This window comes from Lachancea lanzarotensis, scaffold LALA0S03 (assembly GCF_000938715.1).
Source record: "Lachancea lanzarotensis genome assembly LALA0, scaffold LALA0S03, whole genome shotgun sequence".
Classification (NCBI taxonomy): domain Eukaryota; kingdom Fungi; phylum Ascomycota; class Saccharomycetes; order Saccharomycetales; family Saccharomycetaceae; genus Lachancea; species Lachancea lanzarotensis.
Window position 1 is genome coordinate 682,859 of NW_019212881.1, and position 15,861 is coordinate 698,719.

The following is a 15,861-nucleotide window of genomic DNA, read 5'->3' on the forward strand; positions in this document are numbered from 1 at the left end:
TGAAAAAACGGGCCAGATCTGTTTCATTCTGGATGACTGGGTGTTGTGAAGACCTCACGTGTACATCACGCCCAAACATATCATGTGACTATTGCGTGATATGCACGCAATAGTCACGTTAACTTTTCAGCACTCAAATTTTTTTTTTTTTGATTAATATTACACTCCCAGTTAGTCAAAAAAGTTAGAGATTTGAAATTTGACGAAATTGATTGATGGATAGTTGAATATTCAAATCTGAAGTTGACTAGTCTTGCACGTTTCTGTTCAGTCTAGTTGTCTGTACCGATTGCCTTAACTACAAAAAATGCTTTCCAATATTCTTCGCGGAAGCGCAATGGCGCTCAGAACCACATCGATGCGGACCGCACTACGTCCTTCCGGTGCAAGTCCTGCCCTATGGTCATCTCTTCGTCTGTACTCGTCCAGCTTGAACAACGACGACATCCGCTGCCGTGTCATCGATGTGGTCAAGGCGTTTGACAAGACCACTGCTAGTGCTCAGATAAATGCCGATACGCATTTCGCCAAGGACCTTGGTTTGGACTCGCTAGACACGGTGGAGCTTCTGGTCGCCATTGAAGAGGAATTCGACGTGGAAATCCCAGACAAGGTCGCGGACGAGATCAAGAGCGTTTCGCAAGCGGTCGACTACATTGCTTCGAACCCAGAGGCCAATTGAACGTGATGTGATAAAACTGGCGTTATGTTTGTTGCCTTTTCCGAGAACAAATGTTGTACCACTTCAAGTCTTGTTCTATCTTCCTGTATATGTTGTCTAGCCTGTTTCTAGCCATTTTTTAGCCATCGTGGCCATCCTAGTCCTGTACAAATCGTCATACACACATTATGTCGAGCTTATATACCTCAACTAGTTCAGTTGTGGTCCAAAAATTATCATTTTAGTCTCTTTTAAACCGCCAATTCTCGCCAAAGTGCTACAGTTTGCATCCAGCTAGTCCCCTTTCCTGTTCGATCTACAAATCAGGTTTCTTCCATGCCATTAGGGTGTTTCTTATGACCATATTCTATAAATTAGATTAGTGTATAACGCTGGGAAGAGTTCCAAAACCTCTTAAGTTTACGAACCTCGATAAGATCAGCAAATCAGAGCCGTATAAGCACCAAAAACTGTTGAAATGAGTGATGCTCTGGAAGCTGATAACAATGTTTCAACTTCGCCAAAAAACACCACGACTTTAGAGGGCCAGACCGTGTATCCGGACACGAAAGAAGAGTTCATCAGTGCAGATGCAGATTTGACCAAAGACTTACCAGAAGATACGGAATCTGTGGAGTTGGTACATTTGCGAATTCAATCGATAGAGGATCTGGAATTGCAGCGGTTTACCAAATTGAAATCGCTGTGTTTAAGACAAAACCTGATCGAAAGCATGAGTGAGGTAGAAGTACTTCCTGTGGCTACTATGGAGGACATCGACCTGTATGACAACAAGATCAAACATATTTCCAGCAGCGTGAACCAACTCACGGAACTTAAGAGCCTGGATTTGTCGTTTAACAAGATCAAGCACATTAAGAACGTGGATCAGCTCACAAAGCTAGAACATCTGTACTTTGTGCAAAACAGGATTTCCACAATTGAAAACCTAAGCACTCTCAAAGTCTTGCTTAATCTCGAATTAGGCGGTAACCAAATTTCTCGCATCGAGCCAGACTCGTTCAAGGGACTTGAAAACCTTCAGCAGTTGTGGCTGGGTAAGAACAGTATCCCACGTTTGATTCACCTCGACCATCTGCGGAATTTGCGTATTTTGTCCATCCAGTCCAACCAGCTCACGAAAATCGAGGGTCTTGACCAACTGCCCAACTTGGAAGAACTGTATTTGTCACACAATTTCATTTCGAAAATAGAGGGCCTCGAACACAACACTCGGCTCAACACCTTGGATATCACGTCTAACAAGATCACCAAGATCGAAAATCTGCGCCATCTCACCAAACTCACAGATCTATGGTTGTCTTTTAACCAGATCGATCAGTCGATCGAATCTGTTGGCGACGAATTGCGGGACCTGCCGGAGTTTGAAACCATTTATCTCGAGGGAAATCCTATCGAGAAAAATTCTGGAACCGTTTACAGACGTAAACTTGTTCTCAACTTGGGTAGTAGTCTGCAGAAGATTGATGCTACCTATATCCGCGGATGAAGTCTACATTGGAAACAAATGGCAGAAGCCTATAGTCAACAATGTGACAGCAACACACTTCGCATCTCGATCAGCCTTACCGAAACTCCCAAATTACGAATACAGTGCTTTTACCTTGCTGAGAATCTTGCAACGTTGAATACTTTTCCCACGTAAAGAAGACGAGAACAAGAGCTTTCATAATCGTGGGTACTGAATGCTGTGGGCAGTGAAATACTCTCTTTGAAGCTGTGAAAAGGTCATTGGCAAGCGACAGCACTTCATCATGATCACAGACATAATAATATTGCTGTTCAGACGTTACTAACAAGGCGATCAACAGGATAATAAAGTAGAGGGATCAGTGAGGCAGACTGAAGTGTCATGTTGACCGACAAACCGTTACGTCCTCGAGCTAAACAGTTGTGAAGTGTGTCTTTGAATATGAATACTGTCACTATGTACTATGAATACTCGTCTCACTGGATGGTTTAACATCATCGCTTAAATACATGTAACTCAAGATTCAAGAATCAGATTAACAAGAACGGTCGAGGCTTTCCAGGTACTTCAAATATGCTTAAACAAGCCGGGTCATTGAAGCCGTTATACTCGGCTTTCCCGCGATTTTATTGCTCCTCTACCTGCGGAGATACTGTCGCAAATGTATCGCATAATGTATCTGCAAAACAACAGCTTTACATAACGGATCCAATTTCACCAGGCTCTATATTCTTCCTACCGAATGGCACTAAGGTTTTCAACAAGCTAGTCAATTTCATGAAACTGCAACAGCAGCATAAATTTGGGTTTCAAGAGGTTATGTCACCTCTGATATATCGAAAATCTCTGTGGGAACGATCTGGCCATTGGGAGAACTATAAAGAGGACATGTTTAGAGTGGAGGGCCAGGATATTGAAAAGGAAGAGTACGGCTTAAAACCCATGAATTGTCCCGGCCATTGTATTATTTTCAAGAGTTCGTCCAGATCGTATAACGAACTCCCGCTGCGATATTCGGATTTTTCGCCATTGCACCGCAACGAAGCATCTGGTGCACTGTCGGGCTTAACTCGTGTCAGGAAGTTTCATCAAGATGATGGTCACATTTTCTGCACGCCCGATCAAGTAGAATCGGAAATCAAAAGCTCATTAGAACTGGTGGATCTATGTTATACCAGAATTTTCCGCCTAGGACTAAACGGAACAGCGACCACTTATTCTTTACGTCTTTCTACAAAACCTGAAAATCACATTGGGAGCCCAGAAGTATGGGACAAAGCAGAATCCGTATTAAGAAATATTCTTGAAAGTTCAGGTAAAAAATGGTCAGTCAGTGAAGGCGACGGTGCCTTTTATGGCCCTAAGATCGATGTTATCCTTACTGATCATCGTGGCAAAGCCCATCAAGTCGCAACTATACAATTGGATTTCAATTTGCCAGAAAGGTTCGACCTCAAATTCAAAGATAAAGATAACAACTATAAAAGACCGATCATGATTCACAGAGCTGTGTTCGGATCCTTAGAAAGATTTATGGCAATGCTGATAGACTCTAACAACGGCAAATGGCCATTTTGGTTAAGCCCTCATCAATGCATGATCATCCCCTTGAATACTAAAGATGAGGGCATGGTTCAAAAGGCAAAGGAAATCACCAGTATTTTGAGGGGAGAGAATACACCCGTGGATATTCCGGTAAAGCTCAACTCACTACACTTTAATGTGGACGTTGATGACCGTGCTGAGCCGGCAGGGTACCGAATCAAGGATGCTATCATGAAAAACTACTCTTACTTGATTATGGTTGGCGCAAAAGAGATTGAGTCAGGCAAATATGCAATAAGGTCTAGGGAATCTAGAGAATTGAGCCATTTGTCAATCGATCAGATTATGAACAAATTTCGGGACCTCGAAGAAAACTACCTCTAATGTTTTCCAGCTGCAAAAGAAAAAGTGTAGTCCTGTAAATAATCAAACATTTCTTACGTGGTAATCAAGGGTGTACAAGGAAGAGAGGTTGCCGATTTCATTGGGCCAAATGGTCTCCGGAAGAAAATCCCCATTTTCAAGTAAAAACATTTGCCGTTCTCGAATATCTGCCGCATCCAATTTCTTCAGCTGAGCCTCACAGTTTGTTAGGATTTCTGCCATTTTTTCTGCTGCTCCTTGTCGTCTTTTCACCTCAGCTAGCAGCCTGTAGTAGCTGTTTTCGAAGTTGACGTAGAAGCCTAGTAGTTCTTTAGTTTGCCGGACACTATCCAAACACGAGTTTTTGAACCTCTCTATAAGCTTAGAGATCCCCTCAAATACGGAGATATATTCCTCATGCTTCTGCAGATCCGCTAGTATTTTCATCACTAAAGCCTCTATTTCTGCCTTTTCTGCTTCTTTCGTGTCCAAAAGTGCATTTACCTCCTCAGCAAAACTGAAAGCCTCTTTAAAAGCTTCATGCAGAGACGATTCGATGGCAGGAAGCTCCTTATCGTCGCGTTCCACTATCTCGTAGAGTGATTTACTTTCTGTCGGTGTCAGCGTTCCTGACATCAAGATGCTACATTTATCAAAATGATCTGTGAATGACTTGAGAAAATCTGCAAGCTCGTGGACCCGCTGTTCTGCTTCCGTAGTGAACTGCTCATCCAATCTTATATTCGTTTCATTCTGATCTCCGAACTTGACGATAAATTCATTTTCCACTTTCTTTAGCTTGGTTTCTATCAACTGAAGCTGAACCTTAGTAACCGTTTGCTGGTATTGCCGCGAGATGTTTTCAACTTGCTTGCGTATGACCGGAAGCTCGTTCAGTTTGTCGTCAAGAACATGAGAGTTATCTCTGGAAATGAAGTCACCCAAAGTAGAGTCCCGCTCTTTTTCTAACGAGTTGTGCACACTATCCAGTTTTTTGATCATATTTTGGATGTCTTTCTGCCAGTGTTCCATCTCGTCTGCCAGATCTACAAGAATCGCCCTGCGCCATTGATTATCGATGAGCTTTTTCCCAATCCCATTTTTTAACAACACATTAGTTAAATAGGTGCATTGTTCGGTTATACAATCCAAAATAAACAGTAGTTTGGACCTGTACTTTTGCCAATCCCGTATTCTTGTCTTAACCAAAGACAATTGGGTGTTGGATTCATGACATAGCAACTGGGCCTGTTCTAAAAATCGCCGCGATTTTTCGGAGACCGCTTCTATGTTACGACTGATCATGGTGACGCATCGAGAAATTACTACAAGAGCGTTTGGTGGTCCTTACAGACTTGTGTTTGACGTTCAAAAAAGGTACAACCAAGATCCCTTGTAGTTTGAATCCGAGTTCATCGGACTTTAATTTCTATATCACTTTTTACTATTATGTCACCCAACTGCTCTAAAGAATTTAGTCACTTTGTACCACTCTGACATCTGTCGCTTTGATCGGTAGTAGTATCTGGGCAATGGCCATCAGTTCATTGTCTATTATGCCAACATCAAATCCGTGAGTATATTTGAACGGTACCAGTTGAATTCTAAGGGCTTACAAATGTTGCAATTTCTCAAGATTCCTTGTTGAAAGACAAATGAAGTTTATCGAGCACACTGCTCTTCTCAAAAAATCCTACACGTCTAACGATTGAACTGAAATGTCTATCGGAAGTAATTGAATTGTTACGCAAAAGGTACCTTCAGCTGCAGTCATGTTCTGCGGCGCTCAAACACCAGTTTCTTTACAACAGTCGGATTCAGCATTTGTTTTCATGTATATGGCTTGCAAAACCTCGCTGAAAACGCTTGGAAATTTGGCTGAAATACCCATACGTACAGTAACTATATAATGTGTTCGAAAGAGTTGAATCGAACCCTGAACTCTTGTTTCAAGCTCAAGCTTTTTCCATTGTTTTTGAAATATTCAATCTCATCGCTAATATTAATAAAAAGGTAGTCCAGTGAACTGAGCATCGACGTAAAACTTGCAGAAAACAGAATACATAAGATCGCTAATGGACTTCTCGGCTTCTAGAGTTGATTACGAGAAAAATGGGGAACAAACTGCGGCCAAAAAGTCTTCGATCGGTGACTCCAGCATTGACGAACCATCTGCGCCTGCGATGAGCAGGTACGGCATCGGAGCCAAGCTCATGTCAAAAATGGGGTATAGACAGGGAACGGGACTGGGGAAAAATAACGAAGGTATTACTGCACCAATTGAGGTAAAAGAACGGCCCCAGGGAGTTGGATTGGGCATGCCTGGGATGATGAGTGCGAGGAGAAGTTTCGATGAGTATTCCGACGCAGAGAGCTCTGATGATGATTTCAGCACGGGCGTTTCTGGTACTTCAAAAAAGGTCCAATTTACTTCTGGTAGAAGTCAAGAGATCGCTTATACTGGACTAGATGAATTGCGGGCCATTGGTCACGTAGAGCTTGCTGACAAGCTAGAGAAGAATGGCAGTCACCAAGCACAATCAAGAGAAGTGGGAAGAAATGTCAAGAAACTCACAGAAATCAGTGAGAGACTTGAGAGACTTCAGCTTCAATTGTCTGCTCTTGACTTGGAATTGCAGAATTGTTCTGAGGAAGAAGAGGAGTTGCTCAGCATAAACAAAGTTCTCAATGATGACTCAGTGACAATAACCGATAAAGTTAACTCAGTGTTAGCTCTTGACAATCCAGATCTTGTAGACACTATAGTGGCATTTCTGTTGAAAGATTTCCTCGAAAAATATTCCTGGGACTTGCTCGATTTTGACAATGCGCAGTTGGTAGTGTTAAACCATATCATCGGTATGCTTTCGTACAGTATGGAGTCCACGTCCAGAAAGCTGAACAAGAGTCAAACGACGGTCTACGATAGATTTTTCACAGAACTTCGACCGCTATTGGAAGTATTCGAGCCAACCGCAGAGCAGGTCAAGTTCTTTTTGCCGCTACTTCTACACTATGAAAAGGTTCTGGAATTCATAAATTGTACATCCTACGCTTTGGGAAATTACATCATACCTGCTTTAAATCGCGCTATAGGTCTATGGGATGTTTGTGGAGACACGAAGAATCCGCCTAGCGCGTGGTATCTCGATTTTAGCGTCTTTCTCCCCCAGCCAGCTTGCAAAGCTCTTGAGAGCCAAATAGCCACGATGTTTGCCGGCTACTGCGAAAATTGGTATCATAGCAAAAGCCCAGTGAAACCCTACGACATACGATTTTTAAGAAAAGCTCTGTCGCCATCCGTTTACGATGCAATTGTTGCAGACAAGTTTTTACCGAAGTTTGTGGAACAAGTATGGAACCGGTATTTTGACCCTCTTCTAAGCATAGAGGACCCATCTGATAAGTCCTTGGCTTATTTCCTGTCCAAATTCAACGATTGTAAGGTTTTACTGTCTGAGAATTACTTAAACGTTTTTACCAGAGCGATTTTCAACGAAATGAATCGGATTCTGTATCAATGGTGTTGCTTTTCTCGAATCACATTTGACAAGGAAGCCAAGTCCTGGTTTTGCGCCTTCATAAACCAATTTTATGTTGACGCAACCACTTTCGAATTTTCTGAAGTCGAACGAAGTCTTCACTTCTTGCAATCGCCTTCAATTCGTCCTATCCATAACGAATCACAAACGATAGAAGAGGCGTTGGGCCTGGGGAGCAAAGACACTGCAGATCTAAATTTCAAATCTATTCCGTTGTCGAAACTGACTGCGACTTTTAGAGATGTTGTTCAAGATTACTGCGACGAACACGGCCTTATTTTTCGCAAAATTCAGAACAGAACTGCAAAGTTACCGCTGAATGGGAAAAGAATAGTTGCAGTACCGGTGTTTGAATTACAATCGGACAAGTCAATGTTTGTTGTTGCTATTCATGAGGACGTACTCTGGTTATTGGATGCACAAGGAGACTGCAGGCCGGTCTTCCTATGGCAACTTGGCGAAATTTTAATTTGATTTATCCTTTTGACTAGGTTTAGTGATATTTACAAGTTTAAGAATTGAGATTGTAAATTGAATGAACAGAAGTGAGTGAGTTTTCTTTCTTGAGAATGTACCTTTTTAAGCCTTAGGTTCAGCTTTTTCTGGCTGAGGTTCCTCAAGATTCAAAGCAGGCTCGAACTCAGATTTTTGTTGCAAAACAGGAGCCGACTCTTCTGGATGTACGTTGTGAGCGTCATGGAGCATCTGGTTTTGGTCGTTTTCAGACTCAAGCTTTTGAGCAGCATGAGCGGCTTCTTCTTCGTCCTTGATCTGCTCGGCGTAGTATTCAGGATATTTTCTAAAACATTCCTGCATGCCCTTGAATTTCTCTATGCAATCGACGCCCTTTGGATCCTCTTCTGAGTAAACGAAGCACGAAAAAGCGGCTTTGAACTCTTCACCACAAGGCCCCTGGGCCATTCCACCCAAACAAGGACAGTCCCAGTTAATGATTCCAGTTTCTGGGTCGTATGCCGATTGGGGTTCGGTTTTTTCGCCATTATCCGTTGAGTTTTCCCTAGCCTCTTTGGTTTTTGGTGCAGAATCTGAGCTTTCCACAGCAGCTTGTGCTGGTTCAGAGCCATTTTTCTTCTCTAATCCGATAAGAGACCCAGAGATCAAAAAGCCCAATAAAGCGCCAGCTGTCAATGCTTTAGCAGCGGTTTTCACATGAGTTCGGGAAGATATTTTGGCACCATTGTTAACGGTGAAGAAGTGTCTTGAAGAGTTCAATAGAACTTTACTAGGTAAACTGCGACGTAGAGTTGCGAAACCGGGGCGAAACATATCGTTGAATAACGTTAGGGGTCTCCTTAAGCTGATTTTGTTTTAGCTAATCGAGTTGGGAAGTCACTCGAATTGAAAGAAATTTGGGTGGTCTTGCTATAGGTGAATTACATTATACGTATAGTATGATATCTTTTTGCGTATACAATGATATAGAGGAACATGAAACTTCTGGTGATGGTTTATTGTTAGAGCTGAATGGAAGATGAATATGAAGTAGAAATGGTTGAGATTTCATCGTTTTGATCTGGCTTCAGAGTGTTTTCTAATATCGAAAACTTTTTGATTTTCTAGCGTCAGATTTGTGATGAGATAATTATAGTCACGTGATGCGACGACAGCTTACTAGATTTAAGAAATGACAGGCTTCTGGACTAGAAACAGTCGTCGTGATTTCATAGTGCCTGGTAGATTCAGGAATAATTTCCTGTATACAATAACTCAACCTGAATATCACAACGATAACAAATGTGTAAGCTGGATCATCGATGAAGGTGAGATTTGGCACTGTTTGTAGACATCACTCTTTTTGCCCTTATTTGAAATTAATGACATCTAAATCAATCTACAGGACGTCCTTGATACAGCTTTTCACATCGTTCTTTCGAAAAGAATAAACAATATCTCTAAATATCATTTTCACACTGCCCTGTCATTTTGAATTTATTGACCAGACGATTACGTAATGTAGACTTTAGTTACTAGTGTATGGAGAAGAAGATATTTCAAATTGCATTGCATACAAACCAAGTTTAAGAGATAGCCCTTGAATTATGTACTCAAAAGTCTAAATGTCTCTATCTTGACATAGTTGACCAGTTGAATTTTGAAAAAGAACAAGTAATCATATGTCACGTGACTCTACAATCCTTATTTTTGGTCCTACTCAGCGACGCCGAAACCATCTCCGTAGAGACACGAAAGACATTATCATTCAAGACCACACAGAGAGGTTAAAAACTTGCGTTCATTTACTTCGATTTCTTTCATGTGACCTGGAAATCCAGCCTCGCCGTATATAGTTACTGAAATTTAACATTAACAGTAAATTGCAAAACCCTTCTACACTCTCACAACTCATCGAGAGGAGAGACACACGTTCCTACGCTGAATCTTGAAAGAAACCGTTGAGTTGGCGAAATAAACTTCCAGCTTTCTATACTCACCTTCAATCAACCTCTCATGAAAATATACTACATTGGTGTCCTGAGAAACACCACCGAAAAAGCTCTTGAGCTGACGTCCGTTAAGGACTTGTCACAATTTGGCTTCTTTGAAAGAAGCGGGGTAGCCCAGTTCATGACTTTTTTCTCAGAAACCGTGGCTGCCCGAACCTCCGCTGGCCAGAGGCAAAGTATCGAAGAGGGCAATTACATCGGACACGTCTACAGCAGATCAGAAGGTTGCTGTGGCGTACTCATCACCGACAAAGAATACCCTGTGAGACCTGCATACACCTTGCTCAATAAAGTCTTGGATGAGTATCTAGTGGCTCATCCTCCCGTTGAATGGAAAGATGCGACCGCAACGAACGATCGTCTGGGTCTGAAAGAATTGGACATATACATTGCTAAGTACCAAGACCCGTCTCAGGCTGATTCCATCATGCGGGTGCAACAGGAACTAGACGAAACTAAAATTGTTCTGCATAAGACAATCGAATCAGTATTGCAAAGAGGCGAAAAACTAGATAATCTTGTCGATAAGTCTGAAAGTCTATCCGCGAGTTCACGCATGTTTTACAAGCAAGCAAAAAAGACAAATTCGTGCTGTGTACTTATGTAAACTTTGAATTGATAGGAATGGATTCTGTATTGGTTGTGGAGGATTTCACACTTTCTGTGGTTAAAAGAGGTTAAACATGTGGGGTTTACTTCGATTTCAAATCCAAAAAATAACGACCTCGGTGAGGATTGAACTCACGATCTTGCGATTAACAGTCGCACGCCTTAACCAGCTTGGCCACGAAGTCACTTGTTGAAGTTGGAAGCTACCAACAATGGATATACTGTCCATCGGTAAAAACGAGACTCAATGTCAGTTTAAGTCCGAATTAAAATGTCTTCTCAAATACAGGGTTTAGGACAAAGTCGAATACTTTAATACCACTGAATGGGTGAGCATCCCTTTTGAATACTTTACTAGCCAACTTAGCACATTTTTAACTCGATTGTCTGTTTCGTTTCCGTCGCCTGAAGATTAGGTTTTCAACGTATTTATTGTAGCGCAGTGTCAGTATCATATATGACATCTAAGTTATGATAGTGAAAGACACATCATAGAACGAAAATCCCTGTCGGACGTGAAGCCAGTGCCAGATAATTTCCCCGTGCGAAGTCGTCCAATAAGTACCAAATAAAATGACTGCATGGAAATGCATCAGGGTTGATCTAGAATGCGATCACGTGATGCATTTGGTTTAGTCACAACAGTGACAAATACAGACGAACTCATGGGATTTCAGTCGAGCAAATATCTCTTATCTCTGGACATGCTCTTTTGACAGATCTAATACGCACTCAAACCTCATTTTCTTGCACATTTGAAACGAATACCCATTTTCATATTCTTTGAAGGAAAGAGTCATGTGACCATCTACCTTCCCAATTTGTCACCCAGACAACATTAATTAAGTTCAAGAGTTCATCGCACTCTCGATGCAATGACCACAACTTTGATCTGCACGGTGACAAAAGCGTGTACTTTGGGCACTCAATGCCATCACCAATTAAACGGGAAGACGAGTTACCAAATGGCTTGAGCCCCAGGCTGCCCGCACTGCCGCCGCTTAAGACCGGTCGATATTCGACTCCAGAGAAGACATCGCCTGGGAAGAACGGAACGCCAGTGTCAATAGGATGGTCGCAAATCAATGGGGGCTCATTGTTGTCCAATGCTGTACCTTCAAGTCCATCTCTCTCTAGTCTTGGTTCGCCAAGTCCGCAATCGCTCCACAGTGGTCGGAGTGGGAAAAGACGTCCTCCACCACCAAGCTTCTTTGAATCAAGTCAACCGTCTGCAAAAGCATACTCCGGAACGAATACGTCTAGCCCGAGGACTCCAGCGTTCTACAAATCTCCTTTTGTGGGTGAAGATACGATTTCTGTGTCCAGATCACCCAACGAACGTACACCTTCGAAAAAAAGTTACAAATCACCATTTGTCGGAGACAGTAGCGTTCTTATTTCCACGACGCTAGGATCAGACAAGTCTAAGTGGATTGCTGACGAGCAATTCAATCAAAACACGGAAAATAGCATTGACATGACGAATAGCCTTAAAGCGCTGCCGCCTCTACCCATGAAAAAGTCCAACAGCAAACAACAACCTTCTGACAAATCTGATGCGGCAACAACTTATTGGCCGCAACGTGAAGACCTGACTGAAAGACTGGACCAGCCATTTCGTCCTTTTGCGGGGCTATCAACAGAATCCAGCAACACGAGAGCCATCTCCGACAGTATTAGCAGTTACTATTCAAACTCAAAGTATGCTTTCAACGATGAAATTACGCAAGAAAGGAGTTTTGACTCTGTAGTTGGTAATAGGCCGCTTCAGCAAATACCCAGCATAACGGTACCGATGCAGCCGTTTACGATTGACCATTTGGATGAAAACAAACTCTTTCAATGCTATAACGTTTCCTTGCTATCGGACATATATGAGTGGCTCCTGAAAGTTTATTTCGAATGGTTCAATGAATACGTGTTTCGCAAAATCGAATTCTACCAAATGGTGCAACTTTTACTTGAGTTTCAATTACCGGCCTCTTGTAACCAGGATGTTGTGGATTCCAGTGTGGATAAAGTAATAGAGTCTTTGGTATTACAGGGTGCGGTGCGTTTTGAGACCGATACCGAAGATTCTTTTAATGACGAAATCACTTTCATTGTAGCTGGTCTACCGATCCAAGGTGTATTCACAAGCCTACTTCCATGTTATTCGTGCGATGTCAAACAATCTTCGGATAAACAGCACGAATATTGCTACTGTTCAAGGTGTCCTTTGAAGTACATGAAGCAGTCTAGGCCAGCTCTCAAATTGTCAGAAATTATCAATAAGTCAGTTGGCCTGTGGAGCGATTATTGGAAATTGTCTTCAGAGGAGCTTGCAGAACTCAATCCCCGTGAGGTCAGCCGCCAAAGTTTTATTTTTGACTTGATCATTTTGGAACAAAGATCACTTAACCTGGCACACGCAGCTATCGAAGTATATGGCAAAAGATTCAATAAGTCAATGCTCCCGCATGATCCCGAATTTAGTAAATTGGCGTTCGATTGTTTTGAACCTATGATAGAACTACACAAAGAATACTTGCTGTCGCCAATTTTTTGGAAACTAAAATCGCAAGGAAAATTCATTGATGGAATAGGAAAGATGTACTTGCAATGGTGCAATGCAGCATGGGACTTGTATATACAATATGCCGAGTCTATGGCCATAGTTCATGATGTCATAAAATGGGAAAAGGATCATGACACGGTGTTTTCCCTGTGGCTTAAAAAGGTCGATGAATCCCCTGAAATCTCAAGATCTAAACTGTACCATGATGTAGTCTTTTTTGGAGGGTTTTTCAAGTCGCTGCAGAATATCCCGATTACCCTTAACTCCATTCTCAAATGCACAGATAAATCGCTCGAAGACTATGAATACTTGGTGTTAGCCATAAAGGAGATTGAAAGATTGAACGCTACTGTTAATCGAGTTCATGGCGCAGCAGTTGATCAAAGAAAACTTGTTAGACTTTCAAGACAGCTTGCAATAAGCACAGGGCGTAACAGTAGCACAATCGGCTATGTTAATATCAGCAATGATGTATCCAGTCCATCAATAGGTCAGGAAAAGTTGGATCTTCGTCTGAGCGAAAAATCCAGAAAAATTATAAAAACCGGAACCCTTCACAAGAAAAGAGAGTTATGGCTGGAAAATTCCCCAGTGTATCTAATTCTTTTGGATAACTACCTTCTCATGACTGAAGTAGTGACAAAAGGCTCAGATACGAAATTTAGACTCTGTGAAAGGCCTATTCCAATTGACTATCTTAGTCTAGAAGCCAAGGAAGATGCGTCCTTGTCCAGGTATAACCTGAATAGACCTGCTGCATCGGATCGTCCCACACCTGTGCAATCCAACCTTCGCGAAGAAGATTCTAACTCGAAAAACGTCAGGCCCGCATATGTAAGCTCCAAAAGCCTCACCTCTTACAGGCCGATGTCTGCTTATCTTTCAAGCCCTGTCGGCCAAGGAAGAAATGAGCTTTTTGATCATCAAGAAGCGGCTGCTTCACTCAAAATTCGAAACACCGCGACGAATGAATCTTTTAGTTTTTATGCGTCCAGCATAGAGGAAAAAGAAACATGGGTTACTGCTTTAGTTTCATCTTTCACATCACATCTCGCTAACAACAGCTCAAGAATATACGAACTCGCGTGTATCACTGACATGTTTAGTTACGAGGACGGACAAGCTCCTACCAACCTGCCTATCGTGCATGAAGGAAGTGCAATTGCAGAAGCTCTAGGAAACTTTTATGGAAAGGAACATCAAGCTCCTACCAGTGTTCAAGCGGATGTAAGATGCACCGCTCAATTGCACTTCGAGGGAAAGACGTTTTTATTGTGTGCCGCCAATTACGGTATTTACATGACAATTATGAGCAAAACCGGCGAAGGGTGGAAACAAATTATCGTATTACCAAAAATCACTCGCATGGAAGTGAATGCGCGATTGAACTTACTGTTTGTATTAGCAGACCGTAGGTTGTGTCACTTCAATATTCCCAGCATTATCTGTGCATACTTTGGTGCCATTGAATATTTGCCTGAGAATCAAATAACGGGAGTTCTACTTCAAGAGAAGGTAGGGTTTTTCAAGTCTGCTGACGATTTTGGTAACTTGCGCCAGATTTTCTATGAGCGGAAAGGGAAAATTGTGGTTCTTACGCCCGAGTTCGACAGGCTGACAAAGAAACTAAAATTCTTCAAGGTCTACAAAGAATACAGACTGCCCGGTGCCACCAATGGGCTGTTATCTGCAGAAATTCGGGATATTGTGATTTTTGCTAAAAGCTTTATTGTGTGCTCGTCTAGAGGTGCACTTCTCTTCAACGAATCTTTCAATGACGAAGGCTTGACATTACCAAGTTTCAATAATGACAAAAAAGCTATGGGGCAAAAACATCATTTTCCTCATCATCCGTTCAAATCCAACAAAGAAACTCTTTCGAAATCTAATTCTTCCAAGCAAAAGATGGCAGAGTATGTCAAGACAGATATTGTGAACCGCAAGACCGCTTCTCTAGGCTGTTTTCGGCTGAATGAGGACAACTTTGTGATCATTTACGATGAAGCGGTTGTAAGGATCAATAAGACCGGCCAGATACCCAATTGGATGTCTGACGTGCTGGTTCTAGACTTCTACTGCATGTCAGTCGCTTTTTCAGACGGGTTTTTAACATTATTCGGAGAAAACCTAATACAGGTTTATGATCTCAATTACGCCGGTACAGTTCTTCAAGAAAAGCTAAGCAGGCTTACGCCTGTTCAGATCATAAAGGGTAAAAAGATAAAGCTTCTCAGCTCCGATCTTATGGAAAGTCCAGTTATCACTCTGAGTCATCCCTACATACCTGGCAGGCAACTGGTGCTAGGGTTCCAAAGAAACGTTTAATTCACATCAATTCAACACATCACGCATTGTGGTACTGGCAAGACAACTGGCCCAGCTATTAACATAACACGCTAAGGAGTTGTCTCTGCCATGTCATGAGGCTGGCCCTCGATATGACCACCGGACTTTCTTTAAATTTACGCTTATAAATCCTTGACACCAATTGAGATCTTGATCGTTCAATTCGAACACGACAGTTTCGATGTAGAAAGTATCGGCAATTGAGCAGTTAAACGCCTTGCCCCAACTTCTTGTTAAACTTTTGTAGATCAGACCTCGAAGCGTACAACCGTATCGGACGA

The 15,861-nt window shown here is 42.1% G+C and overlaps 8 protein-coding genes and 1 non-coding gene across 9 annotated transcripts; 6 read left to right on the plus strand and 3 right to left on the minus strand.

Annotated features, from left to right (window-relative positions):
- Positions 1-307: 307 nt before the first annotated feature.
- Positions 308-682, plus strand: ACP1 (LALA0S03e07470g1_1; the record flags this gene model as incomplete). Its single annotated transcript, XM_022773397.1, has 1 exon — positions 308-682. One exon carries the CDS (start codon positions 308-310, stop codon positions 680-682), a length of 375 nt encoding a protein of 124 aa, XP_022627875.1.
- Positions 683-1,139: 457 nt separating this feature from the next.
- SDS22 (LALA0S03e07492g1_1) lies at positions 1,140-2,171 on the plus strand (the record flags this gene model as incomplete). Its single annotated transcript, XM_022773398.1, has 1 exon — positions 1,140-2,171. One exon carries the CDS (start codon positions 1,140-1,142, stop codon positions 2,169-2,171), a length of 1,032 nt encoding a protein of 343 aa, XP_022627876.1.
- A 555-nt stretch (positions 2,172-2,726) lies between these two features.
- MST1 (LALA0S03e07514g1_1) lies at positions 2,727-4,082 on the plus strand (the record flags this gene model as incomplete). Its single annotated transcript, XM_022773400.1, has 1 exon — positions 2,727-4,082. The coding sequence occupies one exon, from the start codon at positions 2,727-2,729 to the stop codon at positions 4,080-4,082; it is 1,356 nt and encodes a 451-aa protein (XP_022627877.1).
- Positions 4,083-4,124: 42 nt separating this feature from the next.
- ATG17 (LALA0S03e07536g1_1) lies at positions 4,125-5,366 on the minus strand (the record flags this gene model as incomplete). Its single annotated transcript, XM_022773401.1, has 1 exon — positions 4,125-5,366. The coding sequence occupies one exon, from the start codon at positions 5,364-5,366 to the stop codon at positions 4,125-4,127; it is 1,242 nt and encodes a 413-aa protein (XP_022627878.1).
- A 770-nt stretch (positions 5,367-6,136) lies between these two features.
- On the plus strand, positions 6,137-8,077 carry SPP382 (LALA0S03e07558g1_1; the record flags this gene model as incomplete). Its single annotated transcript, XM_022773402.1, has 1 exon — positions 6,137-8,077. One exon carries the CDS (start codon positions 6,137-6,139, stop codon positions 8,075-8,077), a length of 1,941 nt encoding a protein of 646 aa, XP_022627879.1.
- Positions 8,078-8,182: 105 nt separating this feature from the next.
- MIA40 (LALA0S03e07580g1_1) lies at positions 8,183-8,890 on the minus strand (the record flags this gene model as incomplete). The annotated part of the gene is made up of 1 exon (XM_022773403.1): positions 8,183-8,890. The coding sequence occupies one exon, from the start codon at positions 8,888-8,890 to the stop codon at positions 8,183-8,185; it is 708 nt and encodes a 235-aa protein (XP_022627880.1).
- Positions 8,891-10,072: 1,182 nt separating this feature from the next.
- YKT6 (LALA0S03e07602g1_1) lies at positions 10,073-10,675 on the plus strand (the record flags this gene model as incomplete). The annotated part of the gene is made up of 1 exon (XM_022773404.1): positions 10,073-10,675. One exon carries the CDS (start codon positions 10,073-10,075, stop codon positions 10,673-10,675), a length of 603 nt encoding a protein of 200 aa, XP_022627881.1.
- Positions 10,676-10,788: 113 nt separating this feature from the next.
- On the minus strand, positions 10,789-10,862 carry LALA0_S03e07624r. The gene has a single exon. It is a non-coding gene; the product is annotated as a tRNA-Asn (tRNA).
- Positions 10,863-11,605: 743 nt separating this feature from the next.
- TUS1 (LALA0S03e07646g1_1) lies at positions 11,606-15,559 on the plus strand (the record flags this gene model as incomplete). The annotated part of the gene is made up of 1 exon (XM_022773405.1): positions 11,606-15,559. The coding sequence occupies one exon, from the start codon at positions 11,606-11,608 to the stop codon at positions 15,557-15,559; it is 3,954 nt and encodes a 1,317-aa protein (XP_022627882.1).
- Positions 15,560-15,861: the final 302 nt, after the last annotated feature.